At 34.7% G+C, this 22,653-nt stretch overlaps 1 protein-coding gene across 3 annotated transcripts in view; it reads right to left on the bottom strand.

Moving 5' to 3' along the window:
* The window catches only part of LOC111190276 (class I histocompatibility antigen, Gogo-C*0101/C*0102 alpha chain-like), a 163,417-nt gene that overhangs the window by 85,845 nt on the left and 54,919 nt on the right, over positions 1 to 22,653 (bottom strand). For 2 of the 3 annotated variants that reach the window (XM_049472803.1, XM_049472804.1), the window contains 2 exons: positions 19,071 to 19,094; positions 18,712 to 18,938 (listed from right to left, as the gene is read on the bottom strand). In XM_049472803.1, the coding sequence (XP_049328760.1) occupies positions 18,712 to 18,938; positions 19,071 to 19,094 (251 nt within the window). Of the gene's footprint in view, positions 1 to 11,965; positions 13,778 to 14,346; positions 14,632 to 15,790; positions 16,079 to 18,665; positions 18,939 to 19,070; positions 19,095 to 22,653 lie in introns of those variants that run through there. The other variant, XM_049472805.1, reaches the window with a different exon arrangement.

Raw genomic sequence — 22,653 nt, 5'->3', positions numbered from 1 at the left:
TACCAGGTAGATTATAACGGTCTGTATCTTTATATCAGAGTCTTCAGGAGAGCTTCATATTTATATGACTGTGGCCACATTTGGCTAAATAACCAAATATATCATTTTTTTTATTTTCAAATAATGAAGCATAATAAACTAGAGCTTCCAATAGATGTAAAGAATTAACAACATTCTGTGATTAATTGCGATTGATCTCAATATTTTGAAGTAAACAACGAAGCACTGTTGTAATATACTTAATTGTACTTAAAACATATTCAGAAATGTTTAAGTATGCTGTAATTATACTTACAAATGTATGAACTTACATAAATATATATTAAAAGTACATTAATATTATGCTTTCATCAGATGTTTGAAAGTTTTTAAAAAGTACCATAAAGTGTATAAAAAAAATACACTACTATGAAGTACACTTTTAGTTTAATGTAATTCAGTATACGTCTAAAATACCCAGATATATATTTTGTACATTTTTAGCAAAGTGTGTTAACAACAACTGTTACAATTGTTACAACTAGTTCACTTAAAGTGCAATGTATCATGTAACTTTTTAGAAAGTAAATTAAATTACTACATTGGTAAAACTTATTAAAAATATATTTAGGTATTGCATTTATATAACAGTTAAAATGTATTTCAGCACTCTAAAATTATAATTAGGAAAGTAAATTATAGGATACAATGTTAAATAACACATTTAAAAGTACATTTTTAACCAGCTAAAAATTGTAGTACAATATATTAAAATATATTTTTATACCCAATGAAGCATACCAGTGTGTATGATACAGCTAGATGGCAGCAAACACACACACACACCTTTTAGAATTTTAATAAAGTGCCAATTCTGCTGTATATTAAATTTTATATATTTTTAAATTTATACACGCTTGTCTTTAGTTTTCTGTGTAATATAGTTTAAATTCGGTCTGTTATTTAATATACAATAGACTTGGTATGTAATGTAAATATAAAGGATGTGTGTGTTTGCTGCCACCTAGCTGTGTTAAACACAGTTGCTGAAATGATATTTGTTTTGTGAATATATAAAATATAATACATAATAGAGTTGTACTCATTTTGCATAATATTAATGAGTGTACAATACGTGCAATAACCAATTAATTGTACTTTATTACTGTCAGTAATGCTAACGATCTAAATCTAAAAAATTACATTCTGTTTTATCAATAATCATCAAAAAATACATTAAATTCTGTTACAAAAATGTATTTCTTCAAAGATCTGTTCTAAAACAGGATACTGAACCTATAAACCACTCTGGAATACCTGAGGAGCACACACTGAAGCTTTCAGAATGGATCTCATATCTCCTGATCTAAAATAAGCTGTGCAGCAAAAAACAAGGAAATCTCAGAAAATATCAGAACTACAACAAAACAATGCAAAAATTTATTTATTTTATTTATTATATCTAAAATAAGATTCACAGAATAACGACGCATTAGCAATATATTGCATTAAATGTCTGCAGAGGCATATATTTAACTTTTCAAAACATGCACTGATCAAACTCAGACAGCTTTACTTACTTTTTTACAAGGTTTCTCATTCGAATAGGATTATAAAACTCATGTGACATTTAAAAAGCATGTTTAAAAGCAAGTCCACTAATATATTTCCTTTGATTTTCTCTTAAGAAAGTTTTTATTTTAAAGTAATGGTTGATAGTATGTTCAAATAATGGATATTTACCACAAATATAATCACTCCTGTTACAGTACTGCACAGTACTGGCACTCATTTTGCACTAGTGTTTATACTGGTACTGTTATTCCCAGTGTATCCCCCCATCATACCTAACTGGTACACTATTACTCTTAAATTACACTATTCTCTTGTCTCTTGTCTAAGTTATGTTTATGTCTGTGTCACACTTTGCAGTGCGGGTATTAGAGTCCGCCAGGGTTGTGGGCCTCTTTTAAATTTTTAAATGGGACTGCTAAAAATGTCCACCTCTACACATAAAAATTGACCAAACAACATAGCACCTTCAGTGCAAATGTGTGTTTATTGGTGCTTTTGATGGAAAAAAAATGAGTCCATTTGATGAAAAAATGAAGAGGAAAAAAATATTTACAAAAAAATAAAATAAAATAAAGTATATATATAATTTAGAGAGGTTCAACAACACCACAAATTGTGTTTTTTTTTTTTTTTTTTTTTTTTTTTTTTTTTTCAAAACACTCTTAATCTTTACAGAAGCAGTGATCCACAATATCACTGTCTTTCTACTTATTTCCACTCTGGCAGCCATGGAAGACTGACTCCTTATATAGCCTTCCCCTAGTGGTTAATTTAGGAAGGACATACCATTTTAGGGTGGGGGGGGGGTTGGGGGCCAAATATTTAAACAAATATTTCACAAATATATCTGCCACATTCAGATTTTAAAAAGATGGGTACAGCATTAATACATCTTTCTAAACAGAGTTTTACAAAATCATATCATAACAAAAAAAAATGTATAAAAACAAAAATAGCTGAAAACTCTTTTCCCCTCTAGATAGGTCAAACCACTTGGCCCACACTGGGCATGCTCCAACTTGTCCTGGGCCTATAAAAGACCAGGTTAAACCATTTTGTAATTCCTTTGTCTGCCAGAAACCACAACTGCTACCCCATGTAAGTATGAAAGATTATGTCCAAAGTATCTGTCTCTGCTTAGCAAAATCCTACAGTAAGAGTAAGAATTAGTGATGGCAAACCGAGGCTTTCTGAAGCACTGAAGCCTTTTTCCTAATTGTATCGAAAAAAGGTTCATTACTCGGAGCTTCATAACACAGTGGACATCAGCGGCACCTGGTGGGCAAAACCTGAAAGTGCTTTGTGTATTTAATGACATGACATTTGAGGTTTAAATAAAAACTGAAAAAAGGAAATGGAAGAATACTTTGATGTCTGGATAATTTAATGCATTATATTAAAAGACATAACTGTAATATATTTTTAATTAATATATAATACACTTAGAATGTACCTTGATAAGGCACACTGGAGAAACTACACTTGTAATTCTAATTGCATTCACATTGTTGCTTTTTTCCCTTCACCATGTTATTAATCTGTTAATATACCAAATTTTAAAATTATATTATTCACTATTATTCACATCTTTCCAAGCAGGGTTTGTAACATGTTTACATGTATCACTAGTCCATTGCCTATTTTTCCATAGGCAAGGCTCATGTAGATATGCTGCATGGGGGATATGGAAGAATTTGATGAAAGAAATGTATGCTCATAAAGGTGAAGGTGCTTGTGTAAGGGGCAGGGGGCACATATTTAATGGACATGGTTATGTACATGTGTAATTTAGTTTTTATTTAGGAATAAAAAATTTTCCACAGTGCTGGGGTTCAGTTGGTTATTTCAAAATATGTTTTCATAAGGCAACACTTTTACTGGATGTATGCCATGACAGTACACACATTGAACTATGAGGATATATATATATATATATATATATATATAATTATTGTACACTCTTACAGAACTAATAAAATGCCATATGTCTAAAAGGCATAGTTTTCTTTCAAAGTTTATATTTTCTAAATAATAATTTTCTACCTTATTTGATGGCAAAAGTTCAAAGTGTTCCCAAACTTCAGAACGGCCTCTTTTTCTTACTGGTTCCATTCTAATATTTTATTATCTACTATCTATATCTTATCTATCTATCTATATATGATCTATCTATATCTTATCTATATCTTATCTATATCTTATCTTATCTTATCTTATCTTATCTTATCTTATCTTATCTTATCTTATCTTATCTTATCTTATCTTATCTTATCTTATCTTATCTTATCTTATCTTATCTTATCTTATCTTATCTTATCTGTGTCTCTGTGTCTCTGTGTCTCTGTGTCTCTGTGTCTCTGTGTCTCTGTGTCTCTGTGTCTCTGTGTCTCTGTGTCTCTGTGTCTCTGTGTCTCTGTGTCTCTGTGTCTCTGTGTCTCTGTGTCTCTGTGTCTCTGTGTCTCTCTCCGCTAACAACCCTCGAACTGCGCGCCAGGATTTGCCGCTTTTGAATCTTTCCCTGAAGCAGTCACGTGGTTGTGTGCCGAAATGAAGCTTCGGACGTCATTGGTCACGTGATCTTTGTAGAACGAATCAAGCATCGGCTCAGTGATTCGAACCAATGCGTGTCGTTTTTTCAACACACGCCTCGAAGCTTCAGGTTCAAGGGTAGCATCACTAGTAAGAATTATTTAAACATTGTGTAAATGGCCAAGCTAGCATATAACTAAAATAGTGAGTACTAAACAGGGGCAGAACGGTATTTTATGTTTTGGGGAGTTAGAAAACAGAAAAACTAAGCCTGGCAGACCCATTCTGTCACAGTCTGTGACCTTGTTGTATTTTACTTTTATGTTATTTATCATTTTATTAAGTGGTATTTTAGTAAACTATCGCTTTATGAGAGTAACGTCATTTCAGTCCTCTGTATGTCCTGTTTCAAATTCAGTGCCAGATTATTTATACTATTTATACAATTAATTGTCTTGTATCTTCATAACATTCCACAATTTAGAAATTCTAGAAGCAGAATTGTATTTCACATCTTTAGAAACTTATATTAAACATGAAACATTGATCAGCCAATCACATTCAGGGAAAACAAACACATAGAAAGGAGTTTTTTTTAATGTATAAATATAAATATATATATATATATATATATATATGCCACATATATATATATATTTGCCACAAAGTGAACGATTCTTTCACTATTTCACTGTATGCAGCACTATTAACACAACATAATGAATAAAGAGCGATCAGATTATACCGGATTACAGAACATTGATTTTTACACTGAGTCACACAAAGACAAACAGGAACAAATCAGATCAGAACACACGAAGATAGCATAGGCGTCTTTTCTGTTTTCAACACAAAGACAACACACGAGTACAATGATCCCAATCAGCAAACCAACACTGAGCAGCAGCCAAAACACCCAGTGCACACCTTCAACAAAAAACAGAGAAAAAACATTAAAAACTCAATTAAAATAAAATCAATCCAGCAGCTGTTCCCTGATTAACATATAAAATTAATACACTTTAATTGTGCTTAAAACATATTAAGAAATGTCTAAGTATGCTGTAAATAATACAGATAAAACTGATTTATATACTTACTTTAAAAATTTATATTAAAAGTACATTAGTATTATGCTTTTATTAAACGTTTGAAAGTAAACTTTGATCATACTTTTTAAAAGTACAATATAGTGCATTCAAAAAAATAGACTACTATGAAGTACACTTTAATACAGTTTAATATAATTCAATATACTTCTAAAATACTTATTTCCAGATATATACTTTTGTAATTTTTTAGAAAAGTGTGTTAAAAACAGCTGTTCTACTGTTACAGTAGTTCACTTAAAGTGAGCGTGAATGTATCATCATTTAACTTTTTTAGAAAGTAATTTAAATCACTACACTGGTAACATTTTCAAAAATATATTTATGTATTACATTAATATAACAGTTAAATGTATTTCAATACTCTGTAATTATAAATATAAGCAAATTATAGTATACAGTGTTAAATAACACATTTAAATGTCAAATTAAAAAAATAATAGTACGTTTGTAACACGCTAAAAATTGTAGTGCAGTATATTAAAATTTATTTTTATACCCAACGTATAAAGTATACTAGAAGTGTGCTACACTATTAACAAAATACAGGAGCAAGAATCATATTTAACATATTTAACATCAATTCTTAGTACATATAATCTAATAAATCTGGTGTATAATAAATAGTGATACAGTTGTAATACTCATTATTAAATATATTATAATTTTACTGTAAACATATTTAAAATATGGGGTTACATACATGAAGTAGTTAAAATGTTTAAATGTTTCTTATTAAGTATATTTAAAATAGTTAGTTAGTTAACACTTTTTAAATAATACTTTTTTTGTACTATTTATTTTTATATAATTAAAGTATAATAAGTACAAAAAAAAGTTGTTCCATTTTATCACTCTTTAAATATACTGATTAATAATGTGCATAATAATACTTAGTATACTTTAATCTACTTTTTTATTTTATGAAAATGCTTTTACTTAATGAGTCTAAATGAGTCAAATTTGCATATTTAATAATGAACTTTTATGTGTTAAATTTATACTTAAAAAGTTTACTTTAAAAAAATGTGTAGCGATGAGATATATTGCTTTTGTTTTCCCCAGTTTTTACACACTCCTCAAAATGAAGGTGATGTTAAATCTATAATATTTTAATCACATTTTTAATATATTTTTATATTAGATGTTCAGTCGGAAAGCTCACACAAATAAACTTAAATTATATTAAATAGTGGCGAAAATAACATACGACTAGTATACTCAATATGAATTTAGTGCAAATTTATATCATTTTAATTACAAATAATGTAGTTTGAATGTTTAAATGTTACTTAAGTATATTTAAAATAGTTCCATTTTAGTACAGTTAAGTTCACTTAGCACAACTTTTTTTATACAATTAAAGTATAATAAGTACAAAAAATTGTTCTATTTTATCACTCTTTAAATATACTGATTAATAATGTGCATAATTAATAATGCTTAGTATACTTTAATCTACTTTTTTCACTAGGGTTGTGTGGTTTTTGTATTTTTTCTCTTGTAACTGTAACGAAAATACTTACCTAAATGTACAATGATTGGTTCTTTGAGGGAGCTGTGAGTCACGTAACAGTCGTATTCATTCAGCTTCTCGTTCTCCAGAACCTCCAGGGTCTTGCTCAGATTGTAGGTTCCATCACCGCTGGGTCTGACTCCAGTGGATTTTATCTGATCTTCAGATATTGGAGCACCAGATTTCCTCAGAATCATCTTCAGGGATTTGGGGTAGAAGCCTGTGGCCACGCAGGTCAGGCTCTGCAGGTTCGGTCCAGGTGGAGGAGAGTCGATAAACATAGAAACCACTGGCGGCTCTGAAACTGTGAGAAATAGTGATTATAGAATCGCAGCAGGAAGAACCCCAAACTTCAAACAGGAACACAGGATTTACAGTATTGTGTCTTTTTGTTGGATAAAGGCTTAAAACGATGAAAGTAAACCAACATAAATCTCAGTTACTGCCTTCTCTACTGGCCAGGGTGCTGCTATACCCCTAAAATCTGTCTATTTTAATTCACTATCCTCTTCTCTTACAGTGTATGACAGAAGTAAGTACACCCCCCACATTTCTGCAGATATTTAAGTTCATCTTTTGATGGGAAACACTGACAAAACGACACTTTGACTCAATGAAAAGTAGTCTGTGTGTAGCTTCATAATGACTTCTGAATATATTGACAGTTTTTTGGTTAAACACCGGATTTCTTTATAGTGGTTTATTCTACAAAAGCTGGATTAATCTGGTTTAACTGTTTCCTGTTCAGAAGCACACGCGCTGCGGGGTTTCCGTGAGCTGTATGGTACGTGACCCAAACCAAGGATCTGAAACCACAGAGCAAGCAAAGTGTGGAGGTGAGACAGACCTGAGATCAGCTCTTACTCAAGATGTCTTCACCAACTGTATAACCAGAAATCACGTGATATAGAAGAATTCTGGACAGAGAACTTTCTGATTAAACTTTACTACCATCATAAACAATAAAATAATGATTATCCTATTAAATATTCATTATTGCACACATTATTTTTATATTTATTCATATCTGAGACATTTCAGTAAATCACCATATACCAACAAAAAGTCTCCCTTTTAAGAGCAATCAGTTATTTTATATAAGATAAAAAAAAGAAAATGACATTAAATGTAAAATTGTTTTTGGCAGGCTGGTAGACACATTCATGAAATTATATAAAAATAAATACAAAACAAAATGCACACTATATATAGGGGAATTGTTTGTTTTGTTCTTTTTTATAATATTCACAGAAGAAGAAACAAATTACATTTTAAATTAATTTTCTTCACTATTGTGAGTTTTTTATATAGCACATTATATATTTTTCACTGTAGACCAAATAAAAAAAATAAAAGGGACAATTTATAATTTGTTTCTAGCAACCACCTAGTAACTGCATAGCAACCACCACAGACACCATAGCAACCACCTAGCAACTGCTAAGCAACATCATAGCAACCACCACAGGCACCATAGCAACCACCTAGCAACCACCTAGCAACTGCTTAGCAACACCATAGCAACCACCATGGATACCATATCAACACCTAGCAACTGCTTAGCAAAACAATAGCAACCACCACGGATACCATAGCAACCACTTAGCAAACAGCTTAGCAACCACCATGTATATCATAGCAAAACCTTAGCAACCACCTGGCAACTGCTTAGCAACACCTTAGCAACCACCATGGATACCATTTCAAAACCTAGCAACTGCTTAGCAAAACAATAGCAACCACCACGGATACCATAGCAACCACTTAGCAAACAGCTTAGCAACCACCATGTATATCATAGCAAAACCTTAGCAACCACCTGGCAACTGCTTAGCAACACCTTAGCAACCACCACAGACACCATAAAAAAACACCATAGCAACCACCTAGCAACTGCTTAGCGGCACCATAGCAACCACCAATGATACCAAAGCAACACCTTAGCAAACACCTAGCAACTGCTTAGCAATGCCTTAGCAATCGCCATGGATACCATAGCAAGACCTTAGCAACCACCATGGACAGCATAGCAACTGCTTAGCAACCACCTAGCAACCATTTAGCAGCATCATAGCAACCACCAAGGATACCATAGCAACACCTTAGCCACTACCTCACAACCACTAAGCAACACCTTAGTAACCACCATGGACACTGTAGCAAGCGCCAGACAATAGCGATTGGTGGGAGCCATTTTTTGCTGTGCAGCCATCCTGCCTCATTCTGCCTCTCTGTTTATCTATTGATCTCTCTAGTAATTGTTAGATGTAACCCTTAGAATTATTAATATTAATTTGTATATTCTATTTTTTTATCAAGTAGCATATCAGCAACATTATGCAATGAAATATAATGAACATATAGTAAGTATACATATATTAAAACCACTGAATTCAGATGTGAAACTCCACCTTCTGCTCTTCTCTTTAGAGTCTGTTCTGCATTTTTTACACTTTACCACACAAACTACACTCAAACCGAGACTACAGAACGCTCACACCACAAATCCTCTTCTTCACAACCTCATTTATCACTAATGCAATAACTTTCATTTCTCTAAATAAAATAAAAGTGTTTAATCACTGGACACGTTCAGTGTTCTCTATTCCAGCATGAAAATCTACATTATTTTTGGAAGCTAATAAAAATCTGTGCAACAGTTCTAATATTAATATATTCTAATTGTTAAGAATTGTAAACCGAACAGATAGACCTGCGTTTACAGGATGGATAGAGTTCTTTAAAGCCGAGAAGTAAGGGACTGTCTACAAAGTGCACCACATATTATTACCCGTTTTAGCAAACAGAAAACATACACAGGTACATCAGGTTCTGAAAAACACATCTGTATTAATGAGAGCGCAACTGATAAAAACAGGAGTATATATTGTCTGTGTAAAAAATAAGCACATTTTTTCTATATACATTTTTTTCAAAATTCTCAAATTTTAAATTGCAATTACAATTACATCTTTTTTTCTCTTTTTTTTTTTTTGCACAAATAGAATGTAATGCCAAGTATACAAATGAACAAACAAACAAAAAATAAATCCTAAAAGAGCATTGTACAAAGTACTTTCCCTTTTAATTATAAGAGAAACTAAGAATATAAAAAGACCAAGAAAATAAACATAATAATATTAGTAATAATAATATAATTATAATATAAAATAATATATATATATATATATATATATATATATATATATATATATATATATATAATATAAAAAATAGTAGTAATAATATAAAGGTACTCAATATACATAATCAAAAAAATATACGCAAACACATATTTAGTATTTGGATTAATAATAATATTAAGACACGTTCTGTGTTCATTTTTCTACCCTGAAAGTCTAAATTATTTTCATTAGAAGCTAATGTGAGATTTTCATATTTATTTAGTTATTTATTTATTTATTTGAATGGTTGATCGGAAAGTTCTGCATTTATTATATACAATATTTTATTGTTAAATTACCTGTATTTCTTCTGCTTTTTTATCTTAAACTGATTACAGTATTATTCTGAGATTCTGCAGGAGAAAACTTACCTCCATAACTCGGGAGAAAAACCCCAAAAACCAGCAAAACCCAAACCTCAGACTCCCCCATCAGCTCCACTGTCTCTCTGCTGATCCGCACTGGGGCAGGAACTGGTTTAACTGGTGCTGTTGGTGAGATCAGGGTCTGTACTGGTCGCTGGAGTAAATCCGCTGATAAACTACTTTCAGTTTAAAGAGGATTTTAAAGAATGATGAACCAATCAGAACCTCAATCATCAGCTGTTACCAGGTAGATTATAACGGTCTGTATCTTTATATCAGTCTTCATTTTTATCACTTTGTTCAGATCTGGTTAAATAACCAAATATGTCATTTTTTACTTTAAAATAATTATGCAAAAATAATAACTAGAGCTGCCGATCGATTAAATACTAACATTCTGTGATTAATTGCGATTGATCACTGTAGAAAGTTGCTCTGGATAATCCTGGTGAAAAAAATATACTTAATTGTACTTAGAACATATTGAAAAATGTCTAAGTATGCTGATTTATGTACTTATTTAAAATATATTAAAGGTACATTAATATTATGCTTGAATTAATTTTTTTTAGTAAACTTTGATCATAATTTTTAAAAAGTACTATATATTGTATTTTAAAAAATATATACTACTATGAAGTACACTTTTAGTTTAATGTAACTCAATATACTTCTAAAATACTTATTACTTATAAAATATTTACTTATTTACAAATATACTTTTGCACATTTCTAGACCACCTTTACATCTGTACACTCATTTATTTACCTCTAAATCACTTTTAGTGCATAAAATGACCTATTAATGTTCACAGATAAGAACAGATGACTTTAAGAAGGGGGGAGGGGGGGCTGTACACTCATTAATATTATGCAAAATATATATTATATTTTATATATTCAGGAATTCAACAGCATTTCAGCAACTGTGTTTAATACAGCTAGGGGGCAGCAAATACACACAGCCTTTATATTTACAATACAGGTGCCAAATCTATTGTATATTAAATGTTATATATTTAAAAACAATAGAATCTAAACTACATAAAACACAGAAAACTAAAGACAAGTGTGTATGATACAGCTAGGTGGAAGCAAACACACACCTTTAGAATTTGAATAAAGTGCCAATTCTGCTGTATATACAATTTTATATATTTAAAAATGTATACGCACTTGTATTTAATTTTCTGTGTAATATAGTTTCAATTCTATTGATTTTTAAATATATTACATTTAATATACTATAGGCTTGGCTTGTATTGTAAATATAAAGGGTGTGTGTGTGTGTGTTTGCTGCCACCTAACTGTATTAAACACAGTTGCTGAAATGCTATTGAATTTGTGAATATATAAAATATAATATATAATAGAGTTCATAGAGTACTCAATTTGCATAATATTAATGGGTGTACAATAATACGTGCAACAACCAATTAAATGTACTTCATTACTGTCAATAATGCTAAAGATCTAAATCTAAAACATGACATACTGTTATATCATTAATCTCCAAAAATACATACAGTCCTGAATGCAGGCGTGCAAATATCTGTTACAAAAATCAATTCCTTCAAAGATCTGATCTAAAACAGGATACTGACCCTATAAACCACCCTGGACTACCTGAGGAGCACACACTGGAGCTTTCTGAATGGATCTCGTATTAGAATTACAACTAAACAATAGAAAAGAAACAGACCACAATGATGGTGTAGATATTTTATTTATTATATTCTGAAATAAAATTCACAGAATAACAATGCATTAGTAATATACTGGATTAAATGCCTGCAGAGGCTGTGATTATATATATATATATATATGGGCCGTTCCATCGAATCAGTTTGCTCGAATCATTTGCTTGTTGTAACTCTGAATTAAACCAAATTAAACTTAATGTTTTTTTCAACTCTGAATCTAATAACACATATATTTAACTATTCATAACATGTACTGGTCAAACTCAGGCAGCTTTACTTCATTTTTTCTACAAGGTTTCTAATCTGAGTATTTTTTACAAAACTCATAAATTTAAAAAGCATGTTTAAAAGCAAGTCCACTAATTCCTTTAATTTTCTCTCAAGAAAAAATTTATTTTAAAGAAATAATTATAGACTGCATGTTGAAGTAATTGATATCTATGACCCAAAAAAAATACTCCTGTTACTGGCACTCACTCCTGTTACTGAAACTCACTCCTGTTACTGAAACTCACTCCTGTTACTGAAACTCACTCCTGTTACTGAAACTCACTCCTGTTACTGAAACTCACTCCTGTTACTGAAACTCACTCCTGTTACTGGCACTCACTCCTGTTACTGAAACTCACTCCTGTTACTGAAACTCACTCCTGTTACTGGCACTCACTCCTGTTACTGAAACTCACTCCTGTTACTGAAACTCACTCCTGTTACTGAAACTCACTCCTGTTACTGAAACTCACTCCTGTTACTTTTTATGTTATGAGTAACATGAATTAAAGTAACAAATACGTTTTTGGCATAGAATTAGCAAAAACATGAATGATAGCTAAATGGCGGCTATGCTAATAGCATGAGGACACTGAGCTCATTCTAGTGATTTTTTTCCCAAAATTTGTATTTTAAAGATAAAAAAATGGGATGTGTTGAGATTGAGCTCCTCAGTCATCATTACAATAAGATCAAATATACAGAAAAAAACTAACGAGGAACTTAATTCTGTTCTTCACATGATCTTCAGAACCAGAACCAGCTGATGTCACTTCCTGTTGTAGAATGTTCCAGGTGTTTCAGATTCAGGGGTAATGTGTTACGGTAACAGGACTGAGTGAAACCCAGGGACACAACTAAATTGTGTATTTTAACTTAAATATTATGAATTTATTATGAAAACATATTTTTAAAGCATAGATGGGATTTGGAGTCGCACAATAATGCAAAAATCTAAAGGATTTTAATAATTATATTTTATGGTAAAGTTTATAGTTAGAGAGTGGAAGTAACAGGTAACAAATGCTATTTTTTCAGTGTTGTAAGTAGATGTTAATAATTTTTTTAATTACATATTTTTCTTTTGGAATTAGGTCAATGTACAACACACTATGCTTAGTAATAAAATGTATTTTAAAGTTATTTTGTGTGCACATTTATACATGTAATTTCCTGGGGACAGGAATGGCACCTATTCAGTGGAATGACCCTTATATATGGCAGCAGTGTAAATAAAGGTATGTATAATTTCATGCAGATTTTGTGTTTAGAAGATATAAAAGCACATCAGGACTATTTTAAAATCCTAAAATCTTGTTTAGATGTATATGTACGTAGTTTAAATGCATTCATTCCACAATAAGTATAAGTAAACTTATTTCAATTATTTCAATAGAAAAAAGACAGCTCAGTTTCAGTAAATGGTGATTATTTTTCTTAATCTGACCATGTTTCACCCCATTAATCACCATCAGGTGAGCAGAAGCTTAAAAGAGTGGAAGCATTTCTAACTCTTCTGGGAGATTGGTGTTGATTGGTGCTCCACCTGAAAAGAAAAAGTATAAAAAATGTTACTGGGAGATTTGTAAAAAAAAAAAAAAAAAAAAAAGAATTACAGGGTAGTTAATTCTGAAACAAAAACAACAGATTAATTGCATGCAAACTTTTTCTAAACTTGGTTCTAAAGTTTTAAACTTCAACAAGGGTGAGTTTCCCAATAGCGATAAATTTTAGCAACAACAAAAAAAAAAAAATAAGAAAGGACTGGAAAATAATGATTTTGCTGAAATTTCCCTTTGTAATCTATTAAAATGTTTGAAATACAAAAAAAATCACTGTTAGAGGAACGTAAACAAAAGCTCACCAGAGAAACATTTTATTTACATATTCATTTTTTTATTTTTATCGTTCATAATAGTTCAAACAACCTCACGGGCCAGATGCAATTTCATGCAATGTGCTTCGCCTATTGCCGACCCTTTCTCAATGCAATTACAAATTCTCACCAAAAATCTAGGGAATGTCACTTTAATTTTGGAGAAAGTTCATGCAGTACTTAAGAAATGGACGTTTTTACAGAGAATGACAAATGTTTAAAAAATCTGATATATTTACCCAGTTTTTTAATGACTGGTTCTTTGAGGGTTCTGTGAGTCACGTAACACTCGTACTGGTCTTTCTCAGCTCCCAGTATCTCCACACTCTTCCTCAGCTGGTAGGTTCCATCATCATTGGGTCTGACTGCAGAAGATGTGATCAGATCTTCAGATAGAGGTGAGCTGGATCTTCTCCAGATCACTGTCGCGTCTTTGGGGTAGAATCCAGTAGCCAGGCAGGTCAGGATCAGCTTACTCGAGTCACTTACTGATGGTTTTGCGAAAACTTGAACATCCAGTGGTGCTAAGAAAAAAGGAAACATACCGTGAAAATAAGTGCAGTTGCATTTAAACGTATGTGAACCCTTTGGGATTATACTTGGATTTCTGCATAAATTGGTCATTAAATGTGTTCTGATCTTCATCTAAGTCACAACAATAGACAAACACAGTCTGCTTAAACTAATACCACACATGTGTTGTGATGTGATGTGATTAACGGATGTGTTGGTTAAAGCTGCCCCGCCCTATAAAAACACACACCAGTTTTGAGTTTGCTGTTCTTAAGAAGCTTGATTGCTTGATGTGAATCATGCCTCACACAAAAGATCAAGCTCTCAGAAGACCTACGCTCAAGAATTGTTGACTTGCATGAAGCTGAAAAGGGTTACAAAAGTATCTCTAAAAGCCTTGATGTTCATGTGTCCACGGTAAGACAGACGCTCTACAAATGGAGAAAGTTCAGCACTGTTTCTGCTGCTCTCCCTAGGCGTGGTAAAGTCCTGTAAAGATGACTGTAAGAGCACAGCGCAGCATGAGGTAAATCAATGAGGTGAGGAAGAATCCTAGAATGTCGACTGAAGACTAAATACAGAAATCTCTGGCACATGCTAACACTTAGAACCATCTGTCCTCCAACTGAAGCTCAACAGAGGAAGGATGATGTAACAGAAAAACGACCCAAACATAGAAGTAAATCAACAACCGAACGACTTCAACAGAAGAAAATGAATAAATACTCTTTCTGGAGAGTGCTGACCTCCTGAACCCAACTGAGATGCTGCAGCATCATGACCTCAAGAGAGCGATTCACACCAGATATCCCATAATATTATAGCTGAACTGAAACAGTTTAGTGAAGAGGAATGATCCAGAATTCCTCCTGAGAGTTCTGCAGGTCTGATCTGTAGCTACAGGAAACCATTGGTTGAGGTTTTTGCTGATAAAGGAGGATCAACCAGTTATTAAATCCAAAGATTCACATACTTTTATTTACTCTCACTGTGAATATTAACATGTATTTTTGTGTGGTTTTAGTTTAATCAGACTGTGTTTGTCTATTGTTGTGATGTAGATGAAGATCAGAACACATTTAATCACCAATTTATGCAGAAATCCAAGTATAATCCCAAAGAGTTCACTTACTTTTTCTTGCAGCTGTATATAAACACCCTGAGACTCACCGGCTTTCTGCAGTGATTCTTTTCTGTACTCCAGGAACTTGGTGAGCAACAGCACACACTCTTTCTCCAGGTAGCCCTTGGTGTACTGTCCCAGGATGGCCACAGAATCCCATTTCCTCTTGGTTGGTTCAGCTTGTGGAACTGAAGTGATCCAGAGCCTGTTTTCAATATCAAAGGAGAGAAAATCTGATCCATCATAACCGAACTCACTAATCCCTCTCAGAAACTTCACCTCTCCACTGGACTCCTCGATCTCACAGCCGTATCTCCACTGCAGGACATGAAGATCTGAAATTAGAACAGAAAAGACCCATAATCACAGCATAAAACATTAAAAAACATACAGTGGATACAAATAATTATCAACACACACATGGAACATATTGTTGGTTTACTGATGTTAAAGAAAGAAAAAACCACAATGGTCACTGAAATAATAAATACAAGTTTAACAAACTCCTCCAGCTGTCTCAGGTTTGAACAGACTGTTTTTGGGTCATTGTCTTGTTGATGGACCCATAACCATGAAGAGTAACACAGCCCATCACCCTGAACACACCCTGATCCCCACTGTGAAACATGGTGGTGGCAGCATCATGGTTTGGGGCTGCTTTTCTTCAGATGGTTAAAATTGATGGGAAGATGGATGGAGATAAATAAATACAGGATCATTCTGGAAAGAGAAAACCTGTTGGAGTCTGTAAAAGACCTGAGACTGAGACGGAGATTTATCTTCCAACAAGACAATGATCCAAAACATAAAGCAAACTCTACAATGGAATAAACAAATAAATGTATCCAGGTGTTCGAATGGCAGAAAGTCGAATTCCAGACCTGAATCTAATGGAGAATCTGTGGAAAGAGCTGAAAAAAAAACTGCTGTTCATCACAAACCAACGCTCTCCGTCCAACCTCACTGAGCCCCAGCTGTTTTATAAAGAAGAATGGGCAAAAATTTCAGCCTCTTGATGTGCAAAACTGATAAAGACAAACCCCAAGAGACTTGCAGCTGTAATCACAGCAAAAGGTGGCACTACAGAGTATTAACACATGGGGCTGAATAATATTGCACGCCCCACTTTTCAGTTTTTTATTTAAAAAAAAAGTTTACAATATCCAATAACTTTTGTTCCACTTCACGATTGTGTCCCACTTGTTGATTCTTCACAAAAACAAATTACAATTTCATATCTTTATATTTTGAAGCCTGAAATGTGGCAAAAGGTTGAAAAGATCAAGGATGAATACTTTTGCAAGGCACTGTATATACTCAGGTCGAGGAGGTGAAAAAATGCCAGGCTTTGGTTTGCTTTTGCTGTTTTTTTTGCATAAAACAGCTTAGTCATAACTAAGTTTTGGGAGTGATCCACGCCCTCACTCCTCCCACTTCCTTCCCTATTTAAACAGTCACTTCCTCTCTACCTGCTCATTGAACAAACCTCGCGCCCACCTCCTCCCCATCTTCCTCCTTCCTCGTGTTTCTCTTCGTTTGAGGGGGGGCTTCGGCTTCACGCTTTACAGCGAAGGTGCCCCGAACTCCACCCCAATACTCTGAGTTCGCTCCCCCTCTTTTCTTCTTCTCTGCCCAGTCAAGGGTGTGGGTCAATACTAGCAAATGCTAATGTGTAAAAGCAAAAAGACGCATGAATTCAGATTGACCGTTCACATTCATGTCGGATTTTGCATGTTCACACAGCCATGAAAAAATCAGATCTGAGACACATTTAGCAAAAGAAATCTGCTTTGAATCACTTCAGCTTGGTAATGTGAACGTAGCCTTGTTGGCTTTTCAATATGCTTTCTGGCAAATTCCAGTGATTTCCTTCCTCCTAAGTCATGTTTTATTGAATTCACTTTTACTAAAACAGTGTCTTTTTGTGTGATCTGACACTTTGATGTACTCTGATATTGGATTTTATCTCTGAATCTCTGTAGAAGTTGTTCTGGGCTCTTTGATTAGCGGTCGTATTAAACGTCTCCTCAGTTTTCCTCTTACGGTCACGTCCAGGGAGGTTAGCTACAGTTCAGAAGACGGTTTTATAGCTTTTACCACTGATAACGATTCACCTTTTAATGTTCCAGGTCAATTTGACTCGTTTTAAAGTTTGAAAATCTAAGAAAATAGTATTTTTTCAGTATGAAACTTCTTCTGCTTGCCTTAATTAGAGTAATCAACATATAAAATGAAAATGAATTATCTCACATATTTGCAACCACCCCCTACAAAAACTAAAACTAAAACACAATTGCAGTGTTATGTTTCGGTGTTGTGTAAAACTATTGTGTTTTATATCTCTGTAGGTCTTTTAAAAGTAATAAAGTAGGGAACATTAAGAAAGTTTGAACAGGTATTTGTTGTATTTTAATGAAAAACGAGTGAATTATCCTAATTGAAACATTACCACCTGTTAGAGGTAAAAAACACCATTGCACTAAATATTGATAGAATAATTAGTAATGGATTTAGTAATAAAATATATTCACACTGCTTGTTAGGATTTTTTGGGGTTTCAGACGTCTTTTTGTTAATTTAACACAAACTGGTTTAAAATGACCTTGGAACACCATTGCTGTTCCTGACGAACATAATAGGAGGGTTAAAATGGGCAGATTGACTGATTTTGAAGACGAGTTTAAAGACACCTGTGATGCTTATTACAGTTTAACATTCCCAAATTATTTCCAATCTTTTCAACGGGAACCATCATTTTTATCCAAGATTCTGCTGATTTTCATTAGTTGATTTTTAGTTTTAGTTTTAGTTAGTTAGTTAGTTTTCTTCTCAGCTATTTTTTCTGACCATTTCAAGATTTTCCTTTCTTTACCTGCAGGAAACCAACAGTTTGTCCACTTGTGTAACTGATAAATTACTAACCCGTGCTATTGTGGTTCATCCTCTGCATCAGAATATCCACATTGACCTTGAACCACTGTTCTTTACTCTTGCGAGACTGGGTTCCTTTTTCCCAGTAATCTTCCTGCATCTTCTCCATCATCCAGCTCTGTTTAGGAATCTTCTTCTGCTCCTTACTGTTGTAGTAGTCGATCTCTTGACAACACAGCAGCCCCAGAGCTGTGAACTCGTAGATTCCTGGTAGATCCAGGTCTTTGGAGAGGCCGGTATATATGTAGTACAGGGAGTGTCTCTCTGGAGGAAAGGTGGAGAAACAGGGTATAAAATAGATCATTTAAAATGAAGTTCATGCTTCATATATACCTTTATTTTATTTTTTATTTTAAGATCTGTCTCTTTGGGAAAATGAACTCAAATTGATCTCACCATCTGCAGCAGGCATCATCCCATCTGAAAAGAAGAATTAAAACACAATTTACTACAACTTTTCATCAGGTATCTCTGGTCTGGATGTTCTATGATCTGGAATTGGTCTAATACAGGGGTGTCCAAACTACGGCCCGTGGGCCATTTGCGGCCCGTTTCCTTTTTTGGAGCGGCCCACGAGGTATTTTAGAAATAGAATGAAAGTTAGCCGCTGTTAAGCAGGTTTTAATAATGTGAGATTCAAAGTTTGAGCGCCAGGTGTCAGACATGGGCCAAAGAGTCTAAAAGCGGAGAGAGTGCGCATTTCTAGCGCAGAAAAACGGGCCAAAGAGTCTAAAAGCGGAGAGAGTGCGCATTTCTAGCGCAGAAAAACGGGCCAAAGAGTCTAAAAGCGGAGAGAGTGCGCAGTTGTAGCGCAGAAAAACGGGCCAAAGAGTCTAAAAGCGGAGAGAGTGCGCAGAAAAACGGGCCAAAGAGTCTAAAAGCGGAGAGGGTGCGCATTTCTAGTGCAGAAAAGCGGGCCAAAGAGTCTAAAAGTTGCCGTAATTAAGGAGTTTAATATTAAGAGACATCATTAAATTAAACATCAATATGAAAAATAGTTTACACAACACTGTCAAAGATAGATAAAGATAGTGAGTGAAGTAAAATGGTGTGTACATAAAATAATCAAGAAAATGTATTATTTAAAGTGGTATATTTCATTATTTGTTTTATTACAGAGTCTGTGGCCCGTGACTTCAAATATATTTCTCCTTCTGGCCCCCAACAAAAAAGTTTGGACACCCCTAGTCTAAAAATCCAAAGTTTGAAGACACTTGAATTAAATAATGATTTTAAAGTAAATTTAAATTACGAGTGGCTATATGAGCAGCACTGCTCAGATATTGACCTCAATCTGTACCTTTTCTATAAAGAGATAAAAGCTTTTTCCACTAGGGGGCAGCTGAAGTCTGAAGGTCATTTTCCTACCAGCTGACTATTTCAACCAATGAGGTGCAACTTTAGACAGCAGAAGCTGTGTTTCTTGTTTATTTTTTGTGGTAGTGATGGTTAATCATGATTACTTAAGTATTTATCCATCATTATGTATTAATACTGACATTTACTCTCAGCAGCCACTTTATTTGGTACACCTTGCCTTCAGAACTGCTTTAATCCTTCGTGGCACCGATTCAACAAGGTACTGGAAACATTCCTCAGAGATTCTAGTTTATATTAACATGATATCATCATGCAGTTACCACAGATTTATCAGCTGAACATCCATGATGATCCACGAATCTCCCGAAACTCCACCACATCCCAAAGCTGCTCTACTGGATTGAGATCTGGAGATTGTGGAGATCATTCCAGTACAGTGAATTAACTCATTGTCATGTTGAAGAAACCAGTCTGAGATGATTCTCTGGCACTTTATGACATGGAGCATCATCCTGCTGGAAGCAGCATCATAAGATACAGGTACACTGTGATCATAAAGGGATGAACATGGTCAGCAGCAATACTCTGGTAGAGCTGCTGTACCACCTTTCCTTTCAAGTTAGGATGGAGCAAATCCAAAGTGGAGCGCAGTCTCCTTCCTTGCAGTAACTCAGCAGGTGATCTACCTGTGGTTCCTTGAGGTGTTATACGGTAACTGAATAGTGCTCTGGACACTCTGGTTTCCATGCTTCCTTCAGTTGTCTTCTTCAGAAGTTCCTTAAATGTTTGCACGGCCCTTTCTGCCAGTCCATTTGAAGAGGCATGGTACGGAGCTGTGGTGACATGGTGAATGCCATTTCTGGTCATGAACTCCGCAAAATCACTACTAGTGAAGCATGTTCCGTTATCTGTTACCAGCATTTCTGGAATGCCATGCTGACTGAAACTTTTCCTCAAGCATTCAATAGTGACAGAGGTGGTGGAGCTATTGAGTGGGTATGCGTCCATCCACTTTGAATGTGCATCAATGAGTATCAAGAACATTTTCCCCAAGAAAGGTCCAGCATAGTCCACATGTACTCTCCTCCATGGCTGTTCTGGCCATTCCCAGGGATGTAGGGGAGCTACTGCTGGACGATGACTGTTTTCTTGGCACACAGAACATCGTTTCACTAAAGCTTCAATGTCTGAGTCTAGCTTTGGCCACCAAATGTAGCTGCGTGCTAAAGCTTTCATTCTAGTTATACCTGGATGTGACTGGTGTAACTGCTTTAGCACTGCTTCTCGACCTGGCACTGGGACTATGACTCTTGCGCCCCATAATACGCATCCATCATTTGTACTAAGTTCTTCTTTTCTCTGTACAAATGGTGACAAATCTGAATCAGTTACCTTGCTCGGCCAACCCCTTAGCACATACTCACGCACTAAGGCCATCACCTTGTCTCTGTCTGTCCATTTTTGAACCTGTCTGGCTGTAACCAGGGGCGTATCCATTTGATCCAGCAACAACACTCTCTCTTCATCCCTGGAGTGCTCCTCTGTCCCTGGTATCGGCAGTCGACTGAGCGCATCTGCATTGCTGTGATCCTTGCCTGCTTTATATACAATAGTATATTCATAGGCACGCAAAGTTACTGCCCATCTCTGGATCCTTGGTGAGGCCATCTGAGGCACTCCTTTCAACTCATTGAACAAGGTAAGGAGTGGCTTGTGATCTGTAACTACTGTGAATTTTCTCCCATACAGGTAGCTGTGAAACTTCTTTACTCCAAAGATCACTGCTAAACCTTCTTTGTCCAGCTGGGAGTAATTCTTTTCAGCGGCATTGAGTGTCCTGGAAACAAACCCAATGGGTCTCTCTGTGCCATCCAGCATGCGGTGTGACAGCACTGCTCCAACGCCGTATGGAGAGGCATCACAAGCCAGCAGTAACTCTTTACTTGCATCATAATGCACTAGTAATGCTGAAGTCTGCAGCAAGGACTTGGCATTTTTGAAAGCTGCTTCCTGTTCTTTCCCCCATTTCCATTCTGTGTCTTTCCTCAATAGCTTGTGCAAAGGAGCTAAAATGGTGGAAAGATTGGGTAAGAATCTGTGGTAATAATTCAGCAGTCCTAGAAAAGCCTTCAACTCTGTCAATGTCTTCGGTGTGGGTGCCTCTTGGATAGCTTGAACTTTTTCAGCTACAGGGTGCAGTCCAGTGGCATCTATCCTATGACCTAAGAAAACCACTTCCTTGTCAAAGAAACTGCACTTATTCCTCTTGAGTCTGAGACCACTATCTCCCAGCCTGCGCAGCACTTCTCCCAGGTTACTGAGGTGTTCCTCTTCTGTGGTCCCAGTCACCAAAATGTCATCCAAATACACCACCACTTGTGGAATACCTTGTAGGATGTTTTCCATGGTACGTTGAAATATGGCAGGACTAGAAGACACACCAAAGGGCAAACGGCAGAAGGTATACAACCCTTTGTGGGTGTTGACAGTCACATATTCCTTAGCCTCCTCATCCAACACAATTTGCTGGTATGCATGGCTCATATCCAACTTGGAGAATCTTTCCCCACCTGATAGATTCGCAAACAAATCTTCAACCCTTGGTATCGGGTACTGTTCTAGCTTGGACACCCTATTCACAGTGAGTTTATAATCTCCA

Source organism: Astyanax mexicanus, unplaced genomic scaffold (genome assembly GCF_023375975.1).
Source record: "Astyanax mexicanus isolate ESR-SI-001 unplaced genomic scaffold, AstMex3_surface scaffold_31, whole genome shotgun sequence".
NCBI lineage: Eukaryota > Metazoa > Chordata > Actinopteri > Characiformes > Acestrorhamphidae > Astyanax > Astyanax mexicanus.
This window is presented reverse-complemented; position numbering and strand designations above follow the sequence as displayed.